At 44.0% G+C, this 27198-nt stretch overlaps 1 protein-coding gene across 2 annotated transcripts in view; it reads right to left on the bottom strand.

The window, feature by feature from the left end:
- Positions 1-3855: 3855 nt before the first annotated feature.
- Positions 3856-27198, bottom strand: part of VPS8 (VPS8 subunit of CORVET complex) — a 424969-nt gene continuing 401626 nt past the window's right edge. For both annotated transcript variants that reach the window (XM_082262330.1, XM_082262329.1), the window contains 2 exons: positions 14740-14820; positions 3856-4154 (listed from right to left, as the gene is read on the bottom strand). In XM_082262330.1, coding sequence (XP_082118456.1) covers positions 4005-4154; positions 14740-14820 — 231 coding nt within the window. In that variant the 3' untranslated portion in view covers positions 3856-4004. The remainder of the gene's footprint in view (positions 4155-14739; positions 14821-27198) is intronic.

Genomic DNA, 27198 nt, shown 5'->3' with positions numbered 1-27198 from the left:
CCAGCCCGTCGCCCAGTTCAGCTTTCTTGCTTGAAGATCTCACAGGAATACTGGAGAAAAAAGCTGTCTAAAAAATCTTTTTAAGAAAAAAATCCTGCCAGGACCGAAGATCCCAGCAAGGTATCTAGGTCCTTGTATAAATATAAGTTGCGCTATATAGTGAAAACATATATGATAATGTAAAAAAGTCCAGACTAGACAGAAAAAAACTGATTTGCTGTGGCAGAGAGAGAGAGGATATACCCTCGGGGACTGCCCCTAGGGTGTGGCCAGAGCATTTTATTTCCTGTCTAGTCCTACAGGCAGTCATAAATACAGTATCTCACAAAAGTGAGTACACCCCTCACATTTTTGTAAAAATTGTAGAATATCTTTTCATGTGACAACACTGAAGAAATTACACTTAGCTACAATGCACAGCTTGTAGAACAGTGTAAATTTGCTGCCCCCCTCAAAATAACTCAACACACAGCCATTAATGTCTAAACTGCTGGCAACAAAAGTGAGTACAACCCAGTGAAAATGTCCAAATTGGGCCCAGAGTGTCAATATTTTGTATGGCCACCATTATTTCCTAGCACTGCCTTAACCCTCATGGAGTTCACCAGAGCTTCACAGGTTGCCACTGGAGTCCTTTTCCACTCCTCCATGACGGCATCACGGAGCTGGTGGATGTTAGAGACCTTGCACTTTTCCACCTTCCGTTTGAGGATGCCCCACAGATGCTCAATAGGGTTTAGGTCTGGAGACATGCTTGGCCAGTCCATCACCTTTACCCTCAGCTTCTTTAGCAAGGCAGTGATCATCTTGTAGGTGTGTTTGGGGGTCATTATCATGTTGGACTACTGCCCTGTGGCCCAGTCTCTGAAGGGAAGGGATCATGTTCTGCTTCAGTATGTCGCAGTACATGTTGGCATTCATGGTTCCCTCAATGAACTGTAGCGCACCAGTGACGGCAGCACTCATGCAGCCCCAGACTATGACACTCCCACCACCATGCTTGACTGTAGGCAAGATACACTTGTCTTTGTACTCCTCATCTGATTGCCGCCACACACACTTCACACCATCTGAACCAAATAAGTTTATCTTGGTCTCATCAAACGACAGGACATGGTTCCAGTAATCCATGTCCTTAGTTTGCTTGTCTTCAGCAAACTGTTTGTCTTGAGCAAACTGTAGGCTTTCTTGTGCATCATCTTTAGAAAAGGCTTCCTTCTGGGACAACAGCCATGCAGGCCAATTTGATGTAGGGTGTGGCGTATGGTCTGAGCACTGACAGGCTGACCCACCACCCCTTCAACCTATGCAGCAATGCTGGCAGCACTCATACGTCTATTTCCTTAAGACAACCACTGGATATGACGTTGAGCACGTGCACTTAACTTCTTTGGTCGACCGTGGAACCTGTCCTGGTAAACCGCTGAATGGTCTTGGCCACTGTGCTGCAGCTCAGTTTCATGGAATTGGCAATTTTATTATAGCCTAGGCCAGTAATGGTGAACATTGGCACCCCAGATGTTTTGGAACTACATTTCCCATGATGCTCAACTTCACTGCAGAGCGCATGAGCATCATGGGAAATGTAGTTCCAAAACATCTGGGGTGCCAAGGTTCACCATCACTGACCTAGGCCATCTTTATGTAGAGCAACATTTCTTTTTTTTCAGATCCCCAGAAAGTTCTTTGCCATGAGGTGCCATGTTGAACTTTCAGTAACCAGTACGAGAGAGTGAGAGCAATAAGACCAAATCTAACACACCTGCTTCCCATTCACACCTGAGACCTTGTAACACTAACGAGTCACATGATACTAGGGAGGAAAAATGGCTAATTGGGCCCAATTTTCACTTAGGGGTGTGCTCACTTTTGTTGCCAGCGGTTTAGACATTAATGGCTGTGTGATGAGTTATTTTGAGGGGGACAGCAAATTGACACTGTTATGAAAGCTGTACACTGACTACTTTACATTGTAGCAAAGCGTAATTTCTTTAGTGTTGTCACATGAAAAGATATCATAAAATATTTACAAAAATGTAAGGTGTGTACCCACTTTTGTGAGATACTGTAAGTTAGCATATTAGGGTGCCATTTTACTTCCCATAACAGTACCCATACACTGAAGATAAATGTCATTATTGAAAGTGAAGTAGTTGTGTTAGAAGTTAGCTGTCTTACATCCTCAGCACTGTATTTGTAGTTTGATGTGTATGATAAAATCCTGACATGCAGGAATCCCTTTCTTGTGAGGGATTTTACTGCACAGAGCTTGCCCTGAAAATTTGAATGTTAGTGCAAAAAAAAGTTTCATAGACAGTACTCTGCTCTTTTTGTTGCAAGTGCACTAATACGGCTCCAATCACCTCAAGCATGGCTATGCACACAAAGTTTAGCACAATGTAATGATCCCATTATTTTAGACCCCCTTCTAATTGCTGTGTACCCCTTAACTTTTTAAAGAGGATCCTATCTCATCTAATCTCAAGAAATGACCAAGTTTCATGGTGAAACATGTTCTGGTGTTTCATCAAGCAAATCAATCATTGGTAGCTATTAAATATACCTGAAACTCCACGATTTCTTGTGCTGACGCCACTAGCGCAACATGTACTCGCCTCTGCAACTTAAAGGGTTACTAAACACTATTTTTTTAAAAATAATAAACATGTTGTACCTACATGCCCAGTACAATAGTTTTTCACAGAGAAGCCCTAATTCTCCTCTTTCTGGGTCCGCTACCAGTGCTCTGGGCTCCTCCCCACCGCTGAGTGCACCTATAGCAAGCCAAGCCTCTTGTGATGGGAACGCTTGTGTGTGCTTACTCCTTAGCCTCGATCTGTGTGTCCATAAAGGCACTTTTCCACTGCAAGTACCGGCTCAGCTCCACTCGGCCCTGCTTGGCTCTGTTTGGTTTTCCACTGCATGGTACGGTGTTGGAACGGTTCGGTACGGTTTGCTTTTCCACTAAAGTAAAGTGGGTGGGATAACAATGATTCTCTGACCAATCAGTGGCTAGTAGTGACAAACAGTCAAGGCTGCATGCAAAAGATTGTGGGATATGGTACCGGTATGGCCCTCTTGGAACCACAACTGAGGTGGTACTGTTTAAGCGAGCCGTACCGTTCGGTTCCATGTAGTGGAAAAGCGTACCGTACCGTTCCAACACCGTACCATGTGGGACCATGCAGTGGAAAAGCACAGAAGCGAGCCAAACCGTTTGGTTCCATGCAGTGGAAAAGCACCATAAGACACACAGAACGTAGCTTGGACCCACCCCCGCAGCTGCTCTTGTGCACATCGCTTGTTCGGATTGGGCTAGGGTAAGTATGGGGGAGGGGCTGGGAGCTTCATCCTGAAGATTTCTTACCTTCATGCATAGAAGGCATTCACTTATTGAATTTTGCCCTTGTGTCTTGTAAGAAAGCCAGAACATTCTTTTTCACTGAACTAAAACCAGTGTGGTCGTTCTGGATCTGTCAGTTTTGGCGTCATGTAATTTGTCACATCTGATGAATTTGTTGCACTTGAAAAACGTTTTTATGCCACTTGAAATCTGTAAGGGCCCATTTGCTTGATACTGCTTTTTATTCCTTTTGAATGACCCCAATGGAGGAAAAATCATTCCTGCAATATTTTTTCACGTCAGTGCGCTACACCCAGTATAGTGCATTTAGCTGTAGTGTAGGTGCATTGTGATGCCATTTAAAATTGAATAAATGGCCATGTGGATGCACATCTATCAAGGATTACCGCAGAGCTGATTGATGCTAGGTCCTGTATGTACTCAGTAAAGCAGTCTATCGTATGTCAATGCTATATTAAAATGGTGAATAAATAAGTATACGATGCAATTAATGAAAACGTAGGAGCGTTTTAGTGTTTATTTTAAACAAGTACAGTCTGACAATTTAAATATATAAACAGCTGTGTAATAGGGTAACATAGGTGGATGAGATATTCTGAAGTGGACGGCCCTTGTTCAGATGAAGATTCCATTTTTAGAATTATTCATCAATGATTGGAGGGGGTGCCAGATGTAACTGGAAGTTCTCATTCTGAAACACACTGCTTGATGCAACGCCCCCATAGGATGGATGATACGATAAGGATTTTTCTGGGCTTTGAGAACGGCATAGTTCTGTGAGTAAAGCCAGCTGCAAAATTAAAAAGAAAATACATGCACTGAATCACTAAAATTATAGGATGACAATAAGAACTCATCGATGGAGCAGTGCTTGGAAAGGTTAAGAGTAGTTATACATACACATCCCTGTTCTCTTCACTGAGAAAGCAGTTGAGAGGTCTCAGCTATCAGTATGGTTTAGATAATACTGGTCATGATATTCTGTATTATTTGAATTGCAGTATGTGGCCCCATAGACTTCTATTGACATAATTATTTTAGTTCTGACAATGGCACTGGGATTGAGCAGCAAATAAACTGTGGGAGAGTTTCTCTTTAGTATTTCCAACACATAACACAAGGGAGGAAAATGCAACCTATAGATTACTCTTGCCTTCTGAAACATGGCAGATAAACAGTTTTGTGGAGTGGAGTTTTGTTATATACAGAATATATCAAGCTAATGTTTTGTTCATTTTTCTTTAGACTATACTAGCAAAAGTATGTCCATTTTTTGAATGGGGTGAATCTAAAAATGTGCATTGGTGCAGTAATGGGGAGGGGGGAAGTGAGCATCAGTAAGATGGCAGTGAGTGGGGAAATGCGCATAAGTGCAATGTTGGCTAGTGGGGAAGTGTGTATGTTGGTGCAGTGGTGGCGAGTGAGGAAGTGCGTGTTGGTGCGGTGGAGCAGAGCGGTGAGGGTGCGCATCGGTGCAGTGGCAACAAGTGAGAAAGGTCAAGTCTTTGCAGTGGCAGCAAGGGAGAAAGTGAGCCTTTGGTGCAGTGGTGGTAAGTGGGAAAGTATATGGCAACGAGTGGGGAAGTGTAGATCAGTGCTGTGGCAGTGAGTGATGAAGTGCAAATCAATGTAGTGAGAGTAGTGGCAGTGAGAAAGAAAGGTGGGAAAGTGTACATTGGTGCAGTGATATGAATAGTAATGGAAGTGCACATTGGTGCACTAATGGCCAGTTGGTAAATATGCAAAGGTGCAATGGCAGCGAGTGAGGGAGTGCAAGTCAATGCAATGGTGGCGAGTGAAGAAATACAAGTCATAAGCGCATTTATGGCAAATGAGGAAGTGCAGGTTGAGTGTGCTTTGGGGGCACACATGCGAGATGGCTCCCAAGCCAGGCTGTGGGCAGCCATAGTCACACACAGTGTGGCTCAGCCACCCCTCCCGCACTATCCTCACAGGATTTGAATGACAGCTGCAGGAGCCAATGGCCCACTCGGCTCTTAGTGAAGCCTGTGAGAACAGGAAAAGGGGACAGAAGACCTGCATCTGGGCACAGCACTGCATTTATAGAGACTCAGGTAAGTGTTTAGGGAAAGGGATGGAGAGAAACAGCTAGTGGAATTTATTTTAACCTTAATGCAAAGAACGCAATAAGGTAAGAAACCTTTTGAGAACCACTTTAACATTCATTTTCATTATTTTGACCTGCTCTTCTTCATTCAGCTTGGAACTAAGGGGGAAACTAAAAATAGGATATTTAACTTACAAGCAAAATCCTATTTTAGAGTCTAGAGTACAGGACCTAGAGTTGTCAGTCTTAAACCATAAGTTATATTTGCTAGTGCCATCAGGTGATTGGACAAATTCCTATTCCTAATAATTTTGGTCAAATATCCTATTTTTCTTTTAATACAGTACATGACACAGGATCATTAGTCTTAATCCATGGGATGACCAAAAGCTGACCAACTGTGGGTTGAGCAACAGAGCAAGCAAATGCCAAGAGGCTCAGGTAAAAAACAGGTCAAGAAATGCTCAAGAGAGCTGCTTGTAGTACTTTTCATCTACAACTGGCATCAGGGGAGGCCTGAACATCCATCTGGTAAAACTTAAACATGTGAAGAGAAGACCAGATAGAAGCCTTGTAAATCTGATAAACAGGTGCCTGATACTGATACTAAAAAGCTCAGAAAGCACTGAATCTTCCACAAATACAGAGCGCAAACAGTAAAGGAAACAACGTTGCAAAATATAAAACAAAATTGTAAAACAAATTGGCTCAGACCAGCAACTCACAGGATCAGACACATACCGCCGGCTGTCAGCTGCTCTTTTCCTATCCGGCTCACGAATCTTAGCAAGACTCCACACTGAACTCCCTCCAACTCGGACTCACAGCAAGCGGGCTCCACCCCTACATGTTTTGTCCTGTATGGACTTTGTTCCCCTTGACAACGTCCACACAGGACAAAACAAGTAGGTGTAAATCGCGCCTGTTCTCGCACCCACAACTACTGGCAGGCAAACTGTGCTGCTCCTTTGCAGATACACGGGGCTGCCATTCATTGTTAATGGTACCCCCACGCAACTGAAAACATAGCGATTTGTTGGTTGTGGGAAATCCCATGATGCAAAAGCACCCCTGTCCCTACGCAGGAAGATTTTGGACAAGGCTGTATTCAACATCAGGCCCGGGAACTCCAATCAGTCAGTTCCAGCAATGACTTCTGACGGTTAAGGATCCAACAGAAGCTCTGCAGAGTTTTTGCTATCCACCATCTGACATGGATAGGGAGGACAGATTCTTTAGGAGATCATTCAGATAACCCATGAGTGCCTCCCCCCCATGGACTTTCCTTAGAGTATCTTGCTAAATTCACCTGATAATATGTAAGTGCATTACCTTATTTCTAACCCGTGTATTGCCATATATGCCACACTCAGACAGTGGCGCTTTCTCTCCCTTATGGTCTTTTTTTTACATAAAGATGATAGAGTCCAGAACTCCGGACATGTTTAGATTACCTGAGACCAGAAAGCTGATAGATGCCACCCCACTCTTAAAAGCGGAGGCGCCTCTTCATTGGGTAGAGGATTGAAGCCAGATTTGGCTTGCTTGGAGGACTGTCTTCTCACAAAACCTTGTTCCAGACTTTGGCCTGGAGTCAGAGGCCTGAGAGAGACAAAAATAACTTTTCCTAACTTTTGGAGTAGATGGTCAGTGGTAGAACAGGCCTTCTTTTCATGGGGGGAGGAGAAAACTCTTACCCTTTGTGATCTACCTAATATCTTTATCCAAGGAAGGACCAAACAGGCATTCTCCTTCAAAAGAACAGGTGGGTCTAGGCTTTTCGTGCACGGGAGTTCGGCTGACCAGCATTAGAACCAAAAATTCTCTTTATATAAACAGAGAGCAGGCTTATCCTGGAGAACTGGCAGAGCATATTCACTATGCCATTCATGCAGAAGTGTAAGCTCACAGGTAAAAGCTTCAGTTGGTGTATGGAAGGATCTGGGGCGTGGCCTGGAGAGCAATGGAGTAGGTCGCATTGCACGAGAGCTCCTCCGGCAATATCCTGACTTCTCGATCCTGATTCATCGCTGAGTCCAGAACTCATCTCTTCCTGACTCCTACCTGTTCCCGGATCACGAGGCGGTATGTCTCCCCCCCGGCAGAAGTCGGAGGCCGCTGCGAAGCTGGACAAATTCCAGCACAAGGACAAGGAGGCCCCGCTGGAAAATGGCGCGGCCTCGTCCTCCGCCCCGGCTGCATCCACGGCTGACCTGGCACAAGTGCTTGACGCCATCTCTACCTGCCAGGCGACCCTGACGACTCGCATCGAGGAAGTAAAAATTGATGTTTCCCTCCTCCGTCAGGACTTCCAGAAACTGCGGGACCGGGTGTCCGAAACCGAGCACCGCTTGGGCCGAGGATGCGGTCCCCCCCCCTGCAGGCCTCCTCCGACCAGGCTGAACGCCATATCTCCCAGTTGCTCTCTAAGCAGGACGATCTTGAGAATCGGATGCGCCGAAACAACTTGCGCTTCGTGGGCCTGCCTGAGTGTGCTGAGGGGGCCTCTCCTGCCACGTTCCTTGAGGATCTCCTGGTGACCACCTATGGCCGGGACGCCTTCTCTCAATCCTTCGTGGTTGAACGGGCTCATCGGGTGCCATCCAAACCGCCACCTCCGGGAGCGCCCGCCAGGGTGTTCATAGCTAAATTTCTCAACTACCGGGACGCCATCTTACGTTTGGCCCGGGACAAGGGCAACATTCCCCACCTCAACAGCCAGGTGCTCGCATTCCCGGACTTTTCTGCAGAGGTCCAGCGTCGCAGAGGCAAGTTTACTGATATCAAGTGGAGGCTGCGCGCCCAAAACCTGAAGTACGCTATGTTCTGGACACCGTTTACTCACCATGTGCAACGTGGAAAATTTTTACAGACTGCCGTGTGCTCTCCCTTCGCTTTGCTCCGCCAGCTCGGCCCCCCAGATGTTCTGTCTTGTGGGGGCTGTTTGCTGGCACTACTACAGGAACTCTTTTGTTCTTCAGAGAATGTTTGCCCCCTTGTTACGCTGTGCCCAGGTTGCAAATATGCTTGTGTTTATTGCTATACTATGTCTGGTGCCCTGGCTGTTTGTGTGCGGGCCCCTCCTGGGTCTCCGCTGCAGCTGGTGCTCCTTCTGCTTCAATATGGGTACTGTTGGGTTTTCCTGTTCGGGGATGTATGCTCGCACAAGTTGGGGTTGGTGTAGAGCTGGGTGGGTTAGGGTTGTTTATTTACAGAATGTTTATTGTGTGCTGTTCATTATGATGTTGCGATGCTGCCATTTTTCTATGATTTCTTGCCATGTCTCAGTCTGTACCTCTCTGCAGGCTCGATCTCCACTGACATTCTATATCCTGGTGCCATTTTTTCACCTATCTCCATGGCCCCGTTGAAATTGCTAGTTTGGAATGTTCGTGGCACTAGGGACAAAAACAAACGTACGGCTCTCTTTACTTTTTTGAAGGCCCAAGCTGCGGATATTGCTGTTTTAACTGAAACCCATGCCACTGGCTCCCTGGTTCGCGCTCTACGGAAGCCCTGGATGGGTTGGACATATCATGCCATGTACAGTTCCTACTCCCGTGGAGTCTCAATATTAGTTGCTAAGTCCCTCCCCTTTGCTATTTGTTCGGTGGAGACCGACCCTCAGGGTCGCTATGTTCTTCTACATGCTACACTGGCGGGTTCTCCTATTTTGTTGTTGGCCTACTATGTGCCCCCCCCATTTACTGGGGCTATTCTCGGGGCCGGTTTAGACTTTATTGCACGCCACCCTTCTGTGCCTGTTATATGGCTGGGTGATTTTAATATGACCATTGACCCCGAGCTGGATAGGGTGAGTTCAGCTCCCCCTGCCCGGCCTTCGAGTGGTCTGACCCGTTTTGGTCGGGTAATGTCCCAGTTCTCGCTGATTGACACCTGGCGGCACCTGTATCATACTAAGAGGGCTTACTCCTGCTTCTCGGCGGCTCATGCTACCATGTCTCGCATTGATTACATCTTTATTTCCCCACAGCTTGCTCCTCAGCTACAGGCAGCGGGCTTTTTATCCTGTCTGACCACACCCCTTACTGGGTGGTCCTCGATGTTTTGTCCCGGCCACCGCGCAGTAACTGGCGGCTTAATCTGTTCTGGCTCGGCCTAATCCCAGACACTGAATCTCTAGACGCTGAGTGGGACTCGTTCTTCGCGACTAATGACGGTACCTCGGATGTCCTGACGGTGTGGGATGCGTTCAAATCCCATGTGAGGCTGAAACTTTCCCATGCCATTTCCACTTTCAAACGTCACTCTAGAGCTTCATACGCCCAGGTGCTGGAGGACTTGGCCTCTATGGAGGATCAGTATGCTCTTGCACCGACTCCGGATGCGCTCGCTGGCCTTAAATTGCAGATGCGGGTGGCCGAACAGCTTAGTTACGAGAGGGCTAGGCATAAATTATTTTTCGCCAAGCAGCGGATATTCGAACAGGGAGAACGCCCGGGTAGGCTTTTGGCACACTTGGCACACCTGGATGCCCGCCCTCCGGTGGTCATTTCCCTAGCGGGTCCGGACGGATCCCTAGTTACTGACGCTGCCAAGGTTGCCGGCATGTTTGCGTCGTTTTTTCGTGACACCTATTCCTCTAAGGTGGCGTATGAGGCCCCCGAGCTGGATGGGCTGCTGGCTGACCTGTCCCTCCCTCAGTTGTCGGCGGTTCAGGTGGAGGCCCTTGAGGCCCCTATCTCCGCCGAGGAGGTGCAGGCGGCTATTGCTAGTTTCGCTCGTTGCAAAGCTCCGGGCGTGGACGGGCTCCCTGTGGAATTCTATGCACAATTTTCGTCTACCCTTGTTCCTAGGTTGGTGACCCTTTATCGATCTATTTTCAAGGACGCTGCCCTTCCTGACTCTATGCGCGAGGCCCTCGTCGTTTTGCTCCCGAAGCCTGGGAAGGACCCTCTCCAACCTGAGTCGTATAGGCCCATTTCCCTCTTACAGACTGATGTGAAAATCCTTGCTAAAGTTTTGGCCATTCGTCTAAATAGGGTGTATGGAAGGATCTGTTAGGATGGAGCTAAGGTCTCAGACAATGCACTCAGTCTATAGAGGAGGGGTCTGGCAAACAGCCATTGGAGCAACTGCAAGTTGCATAGTGGAGCCTGTCATGGGGAAAAAGAGCCTTAAAAAAGGCCTCTAACTTTTCATACGCTCAGTCTTTGAACACAGGATTATCCTCTACAGAGGCTGTATGCATCTTGATAATGATAGGGTCCAATACAAAAGACTGTCCATTTTTACATGAAGCTCTCCTCGCTGAGCAAAAGTATTTCAGCGTGAGGTCAGTCACTTTAAAGCATTGGCTCTAAGAGTAAGTGAACAGGAGATGTTGTTATGGGTTTGGGCAACTGTGGAGCCCCTATGTGGGCGACCTTGGAGTGACTAGATGCAGGGTGTTCTAACTCTAAGGATGTACAGGGTGAATATAGGTAACCACGGTATTCCTAAGTTTGGATGGAACTTTAGTCAAAGGTGATTCATCCTGATCAAATTCCTCAGAAGGAGAGTGGGGATCTTCCTCATTTACCTCCTCTACAGGCAGTGTATCTGAAGCTAAGGCAAATTCAGAGATTGACAAAAGATGGGGACTGAAAGGCTTCACCTGTGACCCCAGTTACCTAAGGCTTCTAAAGGACCAAAGTTCTGCTCATGAAATCAGACACTGTGGCAGAAAATTTCCCCACAGCTAAGTGGGAGCAGGACTGAGCGGCAGAAGAGCCAGAGGAATACTAGAGGAAGGGAGAGAATCAGACTGGGGGTAACTGTCCAAACAGAGGGTATTAGGGACATGTGAAGCTAGAAGAACCATGTGCTAAATCTGAGCTAGCGAGGCCATCTGATCAACTATGCTTTCAATCTGTCATGTGCAGAGAAAAAGTGCCCCCAGAGGGGTACTCATGGTTTCTAATGCTGTGAAAAGAGATAGTTTAAGCCTTCTGTGTCATGCACTGTAGGTTTCTGCACCCAAGTAGGCTTCCAGGGATCAATGTGCTGCACTGTGGGAGATGTTCTGGTGCCAGCTGGGGGAAAGCACACCCAGAGAAGAAAAATTGCATGCACATGAGTGATGAAGCAGCTGAGAATGGGGCCACACAGCAGAGGCAGCACCAGATGAGTCAGATTTCCATTCAAGGCTGTGGTACGTGGTGTAAAGTGTAGCAGCTTGTGCTTCTCAGTGACCGAAGCACATTAGTGCTAGCACAATGGGGAAAAGTTATAGGGTCTAAGCCCTGCACTTTACATGGCAGATGTGTTCACACTGTGGACAAGATACAAGGGATGAGACCGCACCCTGGGCATACACCAAAGGAGTCTTCAGATAGGTCTCAGCTGCCGGTGGACCACATTCCAGGACCTGTATTTAACCCTGCAGCTAAATAAAGGCAATGCATCACATGCCAAAATGAACACACACAGAATCCAATGCCTGAAGCAACATCCCACTAAAGTAGGGCCTGGGTATGATCCTCACAAGGCTCAACCGAGGAGCCAAATGATCCAAAAGCTGCAGAAAGAGCCACAGTGGGCATGGTGCAGCCAGGAAACCTGACAGAATGATCTTTAAAAAAAACTCTCAAGGAAAAAAGGCAACATTCCCTCAATAGTATCTATCACCTAAAGACACTAGCAAAAAAATGACACTAGCTGGGAGTAGGAGGGGTTACATAGGGGATGTTCCTGCAGCTTTTCTTTCTTTTGCCAGTATCCAATCACCTGAATGTAGCTGCACATATGCCATGGTTTAAGGGTCCTGTACTGTATGATTAAGAAATAGCATTTTTCTTCCTACAGTCTTCTTTTCCAAAAATGGAGAATAAATAAATGCAACTTTAAATCGTTTACACAATTATTAACAAAACAGTAAGTTAAAAGGACCGCAAAAATTTTAAAAATCAAGGGAGTAGATTTTTGGAAGCCTTTTTGTAAATGTTGGTGCTACCAAAAGTTCCTACACAAATACTGCACCTAATTGTCCGCACAAAAAAATACTATACCATATGCTGGGCTGTAGGTTAAAATAATTCCTAAAAAATAAAGTGCCTGCAGCCTAAATGTTTGGCCAAGCATAATGAAGCAAAAACGGTTGTGTTCGTAAAACTGCATGGATAAAATTTGAATAAAGCTCATTGACTGCGTGAAATGAGACTTTGCAGCTCACAGAAACTCATAAACTTGCTCATAAATACCACACCAGATAAATAGCCACACCAGATGAGCCATTCAGGGTTTGATAGCTAGAAATGGTTATTAAAAGTCAATTATCCTAAATTAAAATGGAGGGGATGTTTACAATATACAGCCACACTGTGAGTGAGCAGCTGCTTAGCAAACTGTAGACATTAGTGACTACAGGTACAAGTACATGCTAAAAAAGTTTATTTTAGAGCTGAAGTTTTTTTGCCTAGTGGCTAATTGAGAGCAACAAAATACAATCTCTTGGTATGTTAAATGAAAACATTTTGTTATATAGTTTTGCTGTCAGAAATCTTATGAGCTGATAACTTTATATCCTCTCTGCCGCATTATCTTAAATTGTTCCCAGCTTTTTCAGGGAACTACAGAAAACTTTCCCCCACGTTATGGAGAAGAGAAGAGGGGGTGTTGTGTAGTCCTCTCCTAAGATGACATTTCATGAAGTGTGTTATTGGCAGGATGACCAGGTGAACATATAGGGAAAAAAAGCCTGATAAAAGAAAAAAAATGCATCCATCATATCGAAGACTGGTAAGATGCAATATATTATACTTTGTTCTAGGAATTAGATACACTTCTCCTTTTTGTGGTAGGAGGTGAAGGATATGGTTAGGAGTAAGCGACCTGTTGTGTCGTGAAACGCGTCAACCTTTTACCTGTCCCATGTCTTATCAGTCCTGTATTGATACCTGTGATGAAGAATAAAATTACTCCTATATTTGATTTCAACTTTCGGTGTGCGGTCACCTTTTCTTGATGTTTCAGTAGGTGGATATACCCGGTACTCCTGGGTATGGAGGAGCACATGACTCACTCCATGTATCAGTAATGTGCAAGCACTTGGCAAATCTACACAGAGTAATTGCAGCTTTTTGTAAGTTTCAACTATTGCAAATTATAGCGTATACAGGACTTCTCCTTGCTGTCAGCAGCTTAACAGAGTTATGATGGGAAGCAAAACCAAAGTATGTATATGCTGCTGGGGAAGGCTAAAGTTAAAGCGAACCTACAGATTTGACCTGTGAGGGCAAGGCACAGGTTCTCTTTGACTTCTATTGCAGCTTAAAGTGGAATTCCAGCTTACACCTAACTAGCCTTAAAACTCTTTCATCGACCCTCTTACCATCTATGCTAACTAACCTGCATAAGAAAGATGCGCATACTTACCTACTTTCAGCCTGCTCCAGTCATGTGACCTCCCTTGTGTCAGCCAGCGGCGGCTGCAGGGGAGATGAGAGAAAGCATGGAGCAGAAATGACAACCACAGGCTTCAATGGCCCATCCATTGTCAGTGTTCTCTCCTCTTCTCTGAAGCTGCACTGACTGCCACAGGGGAGATCATATGACCAGATCTGGGCGGCCTGAAAATAGGTAAGTATATGCATTTTTCTTACACAGGTTAGTTAGCATTGGTGTTAGGAGGGGGAAGGGGACAGTTTTAAGGCTAGTTAGGCGTAAGCCGGAATTCCACTTTAGGCCCCTTTCACACTATCCGTCCATCGGACGGATTCCGTTTTTCTCAGCGGGGGATCGGCGGCTCGACAGCTGTGTCTCCGCGTTGTGTGCGGAGACACAGCTGACAGTTCCCCATGCATCTCTATGGGGAAAATCGGATGGGAACAGACCGTCAGACCGTTCTCATCCGATCCGCTGGACGGATGGAAAATAGGGTTTCCATCCGTCCAGATTTGACGGATCGGATGTCAGCGGACATGTCTCCACTGACATCCGATCCCCCATAGAGATGCATGGGGGGACCGTTCAGATCCGCCAAAAAAACGGACAGGCGAATCTGAACGGTCCGCCTGTGTGAAAGGGGCCTAAAGCTGCAACAAAAGATAAAGAGAACCTGTGCTTTGCCCACACTGGTCTAATCAGTAGGTTCCACTTTGTATGAATTGGCATTGGCCCCTCTGTGCTTCTAATAAGCAGTAGTTAAAAGATTAAAAAAAAAACATACATTTAGTTTAAAAGTTAAAAAAAACATTTTTAAATTCATTTAAAAAATAATAGAATAGTTTATAGCAATTCTAGTGCTAACACTTCTGAACAATCAGCAAAGCTCTCTTAGGCAAAGTAAAGAGACTTGTTACTGTACCCGTGAGGTTCCTTTATAAAGACGGCAGAGTTCATTGAATGCCTGCAGCTGATGTGGGTCGAGGACGGAATCGGAGCTTGACTGAAAAAAATAATAAAAACACATAATATTAGCAGGAACAGCTGCTGCTCTGATAGACAAGCAAGGAAATGCTACAGCTGAAATATTCCTTTTTTGATCCCGATTGATTAGCGCTCAGCTGGAGATTAACTAAATTCCTTAGTCAGAAATATAAAATCTGAATCATTGTTTAGGCCAAGACAGATTTAAGAATTTAAAGTTCAGAATCATGCAGTTAGAACAATACAATGGGCTTTATACATACTGGAAAAAAAAAAAAAAGTGTAGGTGAAGGCCAAAGCAACCAATCATAGCCGCTCTTTAATTTTATAACCTGCTTTCTGTACCATACATCTTAATGGAATATGCCTACACTTATTGGCCACTTCAACACCAGCATGTATAAAACCTCTTCATTAGTAGGCCTTATTTTAAGTTTTCAGATGCTGTGATGGTTTGACAGAAAAGTACTCTTACTCTGTCAAGCAGTGCTGTAACCACATGAATTTTCTTTCATTTTGTGGAGACAGAAAGAGCTTTCTTTTGGTGGTATTTAATAACAGCTGTGTGTTTTTTTTATTTTTTGCTTACTGTAGTAGGGATAAAAAATATATATACAGTATAAAAAAATAAAATAACATTTTTACTTTTTTTCAGTTTTTAGGTGCTGTGATGGTTTGACAGAAAATTACTCACGCAGTGCTGCAACCACATGAGTTTTCTATCTTTTTCTGGAGACAGATACAGCTTTCTTTTGGTGCTATTTATTAATGGCTATGTTTTTATTTTTTGTTTACTGTAGTAGGGGCGAAAAAAAGCAGAAGAAAAAAAAAAAAATTCCCCCTACTTTCTGTTATGAAACAAACATGTCAGGACAGCAGGAATACCCCAAAAATGACCACTTTGTAGAAAGTAGAGATCCAAGATGTTTTCATATTTTGCCATTATGTTCTGGAAATGAAGAAAAATGCTGGCACTGAGGGGGTTAAAGCAGTGGTCCTCAACCCTGGCCTACAGGGCCCACTAACAGGCCAGATTTGAAAGATAACTGAAATACATCCCAGGTGATATAATTTGCTGCTCAGTGATTGCAGTACTCTAGTCTGCATCTCCCCAAGGTAATACTTAAAATCGGACCTGTTAGTGGGCCCTGAGGACTGGAGTTGAGGACCACTGGGTTAAAGCATGAAGCTTAGTAAAGGTGCATTAGATAGATTAAAAAGGACAGGTCATACCCCTGCTATATAGGTGTGTGGCAAGGAAGAGGGGATAGTTAAGACTGTTTTTTGAATTTGTCAACCCATGTCATGCTTTTTTGAAGCTGGACAAGGTGCATCGGTAAAGACGGCCTTTTGTACTCTTTGTACAGATTACACAAAACAATTTGCAGGTCATACACAGAGGGGGGAGGTGTTAAAGGGGTCAATGTACAGGTAACATACAAAGGGAGGATGGAGGGGTTAAAAAGATTTACCCCCCCTTATGACCAGGTCATTTTTTGCGATACGGCACTGCGTTACTTTAACTGACAATTGCACAGTCATGCCACACTGTACCCAAATAAAATGTATGTCCCTTTTTCCCACAAGTAGAGCTCTCTTTAGTGGTATCTGATTGTCTCTGCATTTTTTATTTTTTTGCGCTCTAAACAAAATTGGAAAAAAAAAAAAATCCAACATTTTTTACTTTCTACTATGAAAGTATCCAATAACAAAATGTAAAAATAAAATTCAAAATTTCTTAATTAATTTAGGCCAATATGTATTTTTTTTACATATTTTTGGTAAAAAAATCCCTATAAGCGTATGATGATTGGTTTGCGCAAAAGTTATAGCGTCTACAAACTAGGGGATATATTTATAGGATTTTTTTTTTTCTAGTAATGGCGGCGATCAGTGACTTCTAGCAGAACTGCAATATTGTGGTAGACAAATTGGACACTGACACTTTTTTGGGAACCAGGGACCCTAATACAGTGATCAGTGTGAAAAATATGCACTGTCACTGTACTAATGACACTGGCTGGGATAGGGCTAACATCAAAGTGATCAAAGGGTTAACTGTGTGGCTAGCCTGTGTTCTTGTACAGTGTGGGAAGTGCTTTTACTAGGGGAACACAGGATCCATGCCTTCTCTACTGACATAATGGCAACCCTGCGCACAGCTGATGCCCTGCAGCAGTATATCTGCTATAGGGTGGTTGGCAAGTAGTGAATATTCAAATCCGCAGGATTAGGGGTTAATATACAGGTCACAACATGGAAACCTTCCACTAAACGCTGCTGCTGCAGCCTCTGATCTGGAACGAATGAATTAATGACTCATCTCTTCATACTTCTCAAAATGCCCAGAGGGAGGGGCGAAACGCATTCGGCAGGGATTGACAGTGATGTACTTCCGGTGTTCGGAACGCACGCCAAAGTGGCGAGCCGACCTTTGTTACATGCCTGTGTTTTAAACACCAAATGTGAGTGTAACTGTGTTTTATACCAATTTTAATAAAGTTAAAATGATATCATGCCATGAAGATCTCTATCTTTATAATTTTTCATGACACACTGCAAGTGTATTTGACCGTACTACTGGAGGAATTAAGAAATAAGAGACGCCATTCGCCATACTAGGATACCACTTTTGAGATGCACGTTTGACTCAGAGAGTCGGTGAGTGGGGAGTGTAGAGGTGGGGGGGGGGGGTAAGGAGGAGTGAAACTGCACCATAAGAGATTCATCTGCACAAGCACTTTAGTTTTGCACTATGGACTTATTCAAATTGATTATAGGAGCACATCATTAGTGCTGGTCACTTTTGTACACAGAATTTCTGTGTGAAGTGCTCCTTTGTTAGAGATGGGAAGGGGGGGGGGGCACAGATATAAACACTACACTGTTTACATCAGGCATTGTCAACCTGCGGCCTGGGGGCTGCATGCGGCCCAGAACCGCAGGCAATGCAGCCCACTGCCCCCTGACAATTATTTTTTTTTCCTGTTTCCTGGGGAGGAAGGAAGTCAAGTCGGGGACACGGCCACAGAGGCAGCCTCGGAGGGGATCATCCATTAGTTGTGTTAAACTAGTGCTGGGGGGGGAGCGGCAGAACGGGAAGGGTGTGGCGGTGTCTTATTACTTATATACCTTAACTAATAGTATATATTTTATATGCGGCCCAAGAAAATTTCTCTACACTCAATGTGGCCCAGAGAAGCCAAAAGGTTGGACACCCTTTACATCATGTGATCACTGTGATTGGTCATCATAGCAATCATGTACTACAGAGCCACTCAGACTAGCTCTGTTCACAATGTCTGTGAATTGAGCTGTCCTTGGATAACTTAGCTTACAGATATCAACAGATGCATGTGCAATCCGGACATTTATAAACAGTACTCCAGAAAAAGATGCCCCCCAATCCACTTTTTTTTTTTTTTTACAATACGGCAGTAAGGAGGTGGTTAAACCCACTCTTATCACCAACAATAAGTAATTCACCACTTGCTGATTCACTCACAGTTATTATACTGCGAGCAGGCGGTACGTACAGGTACATTGCTGAGCACATGCACACTAGTGTGCCCCCGGGAGCGTACATCGTCACATACCCATGGACAAAGCGGATCATGATGATCGGTACCCAGCTGCTCACATCATGGGATAGCTATTCACATGATTACAATGTCAACACAACAGTAATAAAAATGTGTTTTGTTTTTTTTTCTCAAAATTTTTGGTATTTTTTGATTATATAGCATAAAAAAAAAACCCAGGGGTGATAAAATACCATCAAAAGAAAGCTCCATTATATAAATTGTATTTGTGTTCAGTGTTGAATGGCCAAGCAGTTGCCAGTAAATTAACAGGAAGCAATGTTATTGTACGCTCTGCTCTCTCTCCTGAAAAGAAAAAGTGTGAAACTCAAGGCCTCCTTTGGATAGATTAACTCATTGATGATAAAACACGTAAGACTATGACAGTCCGGGAGAAGGGAAATTTTATGTTTTTTCTGCTAATTTAGAGAAAGGTATCTCCCTATTTTACAACCTTCTTAAGAAAAAATTATTTATTAAAACTAACATTATTATGAAGTGAGAGGTGATCTCCACCAATTCTATACTTCCCCACAATGGCTTACAGCTTTTCAATATACTTATAGTATCTCCCATTTTGTCAATAAATGGGAGCTAGTGCAAAAGATAGTGTCTGGCTGGTACCCAACTCCATACCAACTAGCTAAATTCTACCCCACTAATTCCACCCTTTGCTGGTGGAGTTGTGGACAGATAGGCCATATTTTCTGGACATCCAAGAACTTGACAAGTTTTCGGAGAAAGGTGTTCCAATTCATATCTAAATATTACAGGTAAACTAACGAAACCAGACCGGTCCCAGGTGATTCTGAATCTAGGCAAAGACAACTTCCCTACTACTTCCCGCACAGTCATAACCCATGTCTTACTGGCAGCTAAGACGGTCATAAGACACTGTAGAAAGGAGCTAGCTCCTAAGTCATAGCTTTAATTAGGATAAACTATGCACACGAATGCACACTATGCATACTTCCCTTCTGGAGTGGCTGCGTGACGCTGGGAGCTCCCCCGGTGTGCGTTTGGGTGGAACATTTTTACTTCCTTTGGATCATTATTTGAAGGCACTGATCTACACTTGGTAAATACTTTTGACCCTTGTCACCTTATTCACATTTTCATTCCTTCATGCCTTTTCACTTTCTGCAATAGTGGTTTACTTCTTTACGCTGCCCTCACCATTATATTATTGCACTTTATTTTATTTTTCATTCACTCGGTTTCATACTTTTCACCTTGTGCTATACTGGGGATGCTCTATATCCACCCTATGTTCACCATCATTCAATCTTATCATTGTTTTACCAACACTTCTATCGATACTCTCAGTATGTATACACTTTTGGGGCACTTTATGTTGGTTTTGCTACTCTGCTTCTTGGATTTGGGAGCTCATTAATCTTCTCAAATCAATAATTGGTTACTAAATTATTATTTACAATATAATATATAATTTACTACAACATACACATTTAACCCAATTTTAGAAACCATTTCGGATGAACTATTGAGAAGCTTATTATCCCTCCTACTACCAAGATTCTTTTACTGTATTTCCATTGTTCACCCCCATGCGTGCCTGGTATTGCTCCCTCAGCTCAGGGACTGGATCCAGGACAATCCTCTCCAGAGAATAAGCAGTGTGGAGAGATCCGACGATGAAGGCACAAAGTTGAAGAACTAGTGAAGAAAGTCCAGCATCCTCCGCACAACCAGTCCCTGATCTGGAATGGTTGGAGGTTGCTTGTGAAATTGGACTTAATGAGCATCATCTGTCATTCTGACAGCAAGTTTTGATATGGATAATACAGAAAATACCAATGGAAATGTTTATTACGTGTTCAGAGGACCTGTGGGGTTATTGAATATACCCAAAACGCTCATTTGAGTGTTAATGGAGGTGAGCGGCCATTGCACTTAATTGTGGAGCCTTAGCTCACAAAAAATCGCACTGGGTGGTCACCGGAAGTATCCTGTGTTATCCCATCACCATTGAACTGTTTTATCACTGCCATCCTTGGCGTCTTTTTTGCACTGGCTGCATTTTATTTGGGACTTTTGCGATTTTTTATGCGATTTTATAATTCCAAATTTTACATGTAATTTATGGATTTTTAGCTTGGCACCTTATTTTATTTTATCTACTACAGTGAGTGGAAAGTGGGGTCCCCCAGGGTTCGGTCCTGGGACCAATCCTGTTTAATTTATTCATAAATGATCTAGAGGAGGGGATATCTAGTACAATCTCAGTATTTGCAGATGATACTAAATTAGGCTTGCCAATATCTTCTATGCAGGATGTGGAAACATTGCAAGAGGACCTGAACAAAATAACGGGGTGGGCAACATGGCAGATGAGATTTAATGTTGAAAAATGTAAAGTAATGCACTTGGGGGCCAGAAACCAGAAAGCAAGCTACTCACTAGGGGGGAACCTCTGGGTGAGTCTAGGATGGAAAAGGACTTGGGGGTACTGGTAGACAACAGGCTTGGCAGTGGCATGCAATGCCAAGCCGCCGCAAGCAAAGCCAACAGAATACTGGGTTGTATAAAAAAGGGGATTCACTCCAGAAATAAAGAGATTATTCTCCCACTCTACAAGACTCTGGTCCGGCCACATCTGGAGTATGCTGTCCAGTTCTGGGCACCGGTCCTCAGGAAGGATGTGCTGGAACTGGAGAAAGTCCAGAGAAGGGCAACAAAAATAATTAGGGGAATGGAGGACAGCAGCTATGAGGAAAGACTACAAGCACTGAACCTATTCTCTCTGGAGAAGAGAAGATTGAGGGGGGATACGATATCAATGTACAAATACTGTACTGGCGACCCGAGCATAAGGAACAAACTATTCAGAGAGAGGAGATACAATAAGACACGTGGCCACTCACTAAAACTTGAGGAAACGCGGTTTAACCTTAAAGTGCGTAAGGGTTCTTCACTGTAAGAGCGGTAAGGATGTGGAATTCTCTTCCACAAGCAGTCGTATCAGCAGGGAGCATTGGTAGTTTCAAAAAACTATTAGATGGACACCTTAAAGACCACAACATACAGGGGTATACAATGTACGGTTAATAGCAAACACACACACACATCATAGGTTGAACTGGATGGACTGATGTCTTTTTTCAACCTCACTAACTGTGTAACTATGTAACTTTCTATGCACTGTCACTTGTCGTATTACTTCACTGATTTATTTATTCAGTGCCTTTCTGGTGCTCTGGCACTTTTTTATTTTTCTCACTGGTCATTTATTCAGTCAACTTTACCATCACTGTGCAACCTTGAGTTGCTATCCTTCACTTTGTCACTTTATCAGCTATTTAATAGTATTTTACCATTCTTCACTTGGAATCCTTTCACTTTAGTGATCACTTCACTTTTATTTTCATATTGTGATTATCATTTTGTAATCATCTTCCTAGCACACAAGCACTTCATATATCACGTATGGCCAGCATTGGTCCGCACTGTGGACTGGCTTTGAAAACACTCTATTCAAAGAGCGGTGGTGGAATGGGAATTATTCGTAGAGTTATCACCCCAAAACAAATTAAAATGTACCAGTGACCGATCCAACAGTAGCCAATAAAAAATAAAATAGCAGCTGTGCTTAAAACAAATATTGCCTCCCAAACTTTTTTTTATTTTAATGAGCAATTGATATGAACTATTTGCTATCGGGGTCTAAAACATCAAATTTCCAAAAGCTTTCTACTAAATATGAAAGCCATCAAGCAAAAAGTATCATTTTTCCACTTAAAAGTAGATGCTGTCAAAGCAAGATAAATTGCTGCGTGTTTACATTTATATTCCTGAAACCAGAATACACCTTCCTGACTCGTGCCCTCTCCTTTTATCCACTGGCTGGTAGTAATCGGTGTAGCCACAAGCCCCCCTCCACAGCACTGTGAAAATGCAGCGTGTAATTACTTCTTTCTGAACTATTTTCCACTATCAACCTGACTCTTTCTCTTCCTCAAGAATACATCATTTTCCCCCGTTGTCATGGTAACATCCAACCCTCCCTCTTTTTCTATACGCCCAAGGCCACTTACTCGTTTTCTGCCCTGTGGATAACACGAGACACATGCAGAGCTCTGAAGGGCAGTCTTACCCACCAGCAGAGCTAGCACTATAATCCTGAGCACAGATCATACTGGTGTGACATTCCATAAAGTCAGTGTTTGCCAAACTTTAGTCAATAATGTTCTACCATCACCAACTTGGGTACATGGGTACCACCTATCTGTACAGGTATGTTTCTAAATATATTGTACTAGTATTTCACTGCAGTCTTGTACAGGAACTTCTCTACAAACAATGTCCTTACCATATTTAGGATTGCTTAACTGTTTCCCCTCCATTGTTATCCAAACCTCTCCCTTTAAAAAGTACCTGTCAACCAAGTTGACTGTTCTCCTCAAAATGGTCATAGAGCTTAAAGAAATGGACACATCCAGACCATTGGTAAACCTACTTATTTTAAGCCTCTGCCACTAGATATACTGTAGATGCCCTATAATGTGATGTAGTATACATTAGCACCACCTAAGCAATCATGATTCCTTGTGAAGGTCGAAACTTGCATAGTTTCTGTTGCTTGAAAATCGACTAAAAAGGAAAATATAGCACAACTCCAGCTGAAAATAACAAGATATAAGTGAACTACCTGTTAAACAATAAAATAAAAACAGCTTTTGCTGCAGCCTCAGGCCAGGGATGGCCCCCGCTGTCCTCTTTTTTTTTTTTTTAACCATTAGATGTCCTAGGTCTGACAGCCAGCATTATTCAACCTATGTCTTACAAGCCCAGGTCATCCTGGACTCATCTCATCCTGTGACTGGACAGTGAAAAGGGAAGCAGCAAATCTCATCCTGTGACTGGACAGTGAAAAGGAAAGCAGCACAAGGAAGAGCTCATCTCTTTGTCACTCTGCTTTCTTCATCTATCAGCATGTTTTGTGTCAGTAAATGAACTGATTGACTTGGTATCAGCCACTTGCAGTTTCTGTATAAAAGAGCTGGAACATGTGAAGAGAACAAGGAGTCAAACTCAGGTATGTACACTGCTCGCATGTAAAAAATACATTTAATGAAGTATTAGGCATTATACAGCTGTACTAATGTGTCTTAAATATGCGTGAGGCTTAAATATTTTTCTTTTGAAAATAAGAAACATTTTACACTTACCTACTCAATGGAATGGCACACAACGGCCCCAAAACTACCTCTTCTGGGGTCCCCACCTGCGCTTTAGGCACCTCCTCATCTTCGTGTGCTACCATAGCAAGCCACTTGCTATAAGGGCACACATGCAAACTCGCTCTCAAAACAGGCTGTGCGTGTTCATAGACACACACAGAGCAATGCGGTCCTACCCCCCTGCTCATTTAGTTTGATGGACAGCAGCAGGAGCCAATGGCCTCAGCAAAGCCTGTGACAGCAAAGAGAAAGGAGATAGCCGCTATAAATGGGCACAGCGCTGGATCGACTGAGGACTCAAATAAGTATTTACGGCAGAGAGGGGGGCGATAAAAATACTGAGATATTTTCTATTTTAATGCAGTGAATGCATTAAGGTAAGAAATGTCTTGGCTTCACAATCACTTTCAGCTTTATTACATGTGCAAAAAGTTTTGCTTCCTTTTTGGTTTCTGAGACTGGGAGTTTAAATAGGAAACATGAGTCTGGGATAAGGCACATAACCATCTTGATAAAACTAACTTCAAATTAGAAGCGTCCCTTTACACCAGGGATTCCCCTCATCACATTAGAGCCCACTTCGCATCAGAGGTCCCTCATCATGTCAGAGTTCCCTTTTCACGGGTGACATCAGCGTCATCCCTTTACATTAGAAGCCCCTTTATACATCAGCCCCTCCCCATAACCACAGAGTCCCCCACTATCACAGAGCCCTCCAATCATGCTTTTCATGGAGCCCTGCATTCATAGAGCCCACTGATCACACAGGCCTCCCCATTACAGAGCTCCTGAACCACACAGTATTCCCATTTCAGAGCCTCCCAATCACACAGTCTCTCCCTTACATCAGAGCCCTACCTTTGGGCTCCTGAAGCAGCAGAGAGTGGGAGGTGAAGGAGGTGGCCTTCCATCTTCTGAATGCTGGGGACTGCATTGCATGCCAGCTGCCCTGGAAGGGAGTAATGCGTTGCCATGGTGTAGGCAAAGCTGCTTTTACCATAGCATTGAAAGACACTGTGCACCCTGGCCCTAGATCATCATTGGTTGCTATGGTGCTGGTGGCCAGTCCACCCACACCATGGCAACTCATGGGTTCTGTGGCAGTAGAAACACTTAGCAACACATCAAATTCTTACTTCTCTAAAGGGTAAGGTGGATCTAAAGCCAACCATTATGTTTAGGTCTATAATGGCGCTTTTCCACTGCATGGAACCGAATGGTTCGGCTCGCTTTTGTGCTTTTCCACTGCTGGTACCGCAAGGTATAGTGTAGGAACGGTTCGGTACGGCGGCGCTTTTCCACTGCATGGAACAGAACGGTACGGCTCTCAAAAACAGTACCTACTCGATTGTGGTTCCAACAGGTACCATACCCGGTACCATATCCCACAATCCTTTGCATGCAGTCACTACTAGCCACTGATTGGTCAGAGGATCCCACCCACCCCGTTGTTATCCCACCCACTTAACTTTAGTACTACTTTAGTGGAAAAGCAAACCATAACGTACCGTACCGAACCGTTCCAACACCGTACCATGCGGTACCAGCAGTGGAAAAGCAAACCGGGCCAAGCAGGGCCGAGTAGAGCCGAGCCGGTACTTGCAGTGGAAAAGTGCCATAACTCTAACCTGCTGTTACAAAGATTCCAGGTAGGTAGATGCATTATCTGTCATTGGTCAGTTTCAAAGTTAGTCAGTCTCAGGTTCATAGATAGTCAGTAATATATGGTCAGTTTCAGGTTCTGTACAGGTGCCCTAGCTTCCATCTTCACTTTCAATCACTTAGCTTTGCTCTTGCATGTCCACAACCAAATAGTGCCTTGGCCCATTTCCTCTACCTGTGACTAATGCTGCCAGAATAAGGATGTGATGAGAAATATTTAACAGGGATAAATACAACAATAAATACTTACAATCTACAATATGGGGTGTTGGTGGTAGTGTAAAAGTGACTGATTTCATATATGAACTAAAGGTGTTGCATATCATTGTCAAAAGCTACACTTTAAGGTTCCATTCACACCTGGGCATTTTGGGATTGCGGCAGAATTGCTGTGATTTTCCCTGCGATCTCAAAACGCACTACAATTGCAGAACGCAGGTTTAGGTGCCATTATTTTCAAAGGAACCTGAGTTTTGCGATTGTAGTGCATTTTGAGATGGTGGGCAGAATCTCAGCGATTCAGCCATGATCCAAAATTGCCCAGGTATGAATGAAGCCTAAAGTAGATCTAAACTCAATCACCTTAATAAATCAGCAGCTTTCATTAACCACTTGCCGACCAGCCGCCATAGTTTTACTGCAGCAGGTCGGCTCTATTACGCGAAAAAATGTACCTGTACGTCGATTAGTGGGGGCGCACAGATGCCAATTGGCCAGGGGGGGAGCCAATCAGCGGGTCCGGCAGACGCGATGTCCGCCGCTCCCCATGGAGACAGAACGGCGGTCTGCCTATGGAAAGGCAGACCACTGTTCTGTTAGAGATGAACACAGGGATCCTGTGTTCTTCCTATTTAGGAAGACAGGTCTCTGTGTTCATTCAGTGAGTACAACCCCCATAATGTTAGAAAGCACTCCCTAGGAGCACATTTAACCCTTTGATCACCCCTGGTATTACCCCTTCCATGCCAGTGTCATTAGTACAGTAATTGTGCATTTTTTTTTAGCACTGATTACTGTATTAGTGTCACTGGTCCCCTCAAAAGTGTCAGTTAGGTATCCGATCTGTCCGCTGCAATGTCGCAGTCGCCGCTAAAAATTGATGATCACCGCCATTACTAGTAAAAAAAAACCAAATATATAAAAATTACATAAATTGATCCCCTAGTTTGTAGATGCGTTAACTTTTGCACAAACCAATCAATATACACTTATTGGGATTTTGTTTTGCAAAAATACATAGCAGAACACCTGATGAATAAATTGATGAAAAAATGTGATTTTTTAAAAAAAATTTTATCGGGAATGTTTTATAGCAGAAAGTTTTTTCAGAATTGCTTTTTTTGTTTATAGCGCCAAAAAATAAAAACTGCGGAGGTGATCAAATACCAACTAAAGAAGGCTTTATTTGTGGGAAAAAAAGGACATCAATTTTGAGTACAGCGTCGCACGACCCTGCAATTGTCAGTTAAAGTAACGCAGTGCCGTATCGCAAAAAAAATGGCCTGGTCATTGAGGGGATAAAACCTTCCGATCCTTAAGTGGTTAAAGAGGAGTTCCAGCCACCTGTCAAAAAAATAAAAGTCAGCAGCTATAAAAAGTGTAGCAGTTGACTTTTTAATAACAGCCACTCACCGGTCCCACGGTCCAGCTGTCCTCATCCTCTGTCCTCCCCCGGCGGCGCCAGTATCTTCACTATGGGCACCCAGGTTCACAGCTGGGTGCCCACTGCGCATGTGTGAGTCGCGCTGCACATTGCGAATGGTGGATGCAGTCTTCTGGGACCTGTCAGTGTTCCAGAAGACTGCAGGGGGAGAGAGGAACAGAAGTGGGAAGCAGGTACCTGTCAAAACCGGGTACCTGCTAACTCCCCTCCCACTCCTCAAAAGTGGCAACTGTGCAAGAGGAGCGGGGGACAAGTCCTTAAACTGGCACTTCCCCTCTTTTGGGTGGAGT

Source organism: Pelophylax lessonae (genome assembly GCF_965119305.1).
Source record: "Pelophylax lessonae genome assembly, chromosome: 6".
Classification (NCBI taxonomy): Eukaryota; Metazoa; Chordata; class Amphibia; order Anura; family Ranidae; genus Pelophylax; species Pelophylax lessonae.
This window is presented reverse-complemented; position numbering and strand designations above follow the sequence as displayed.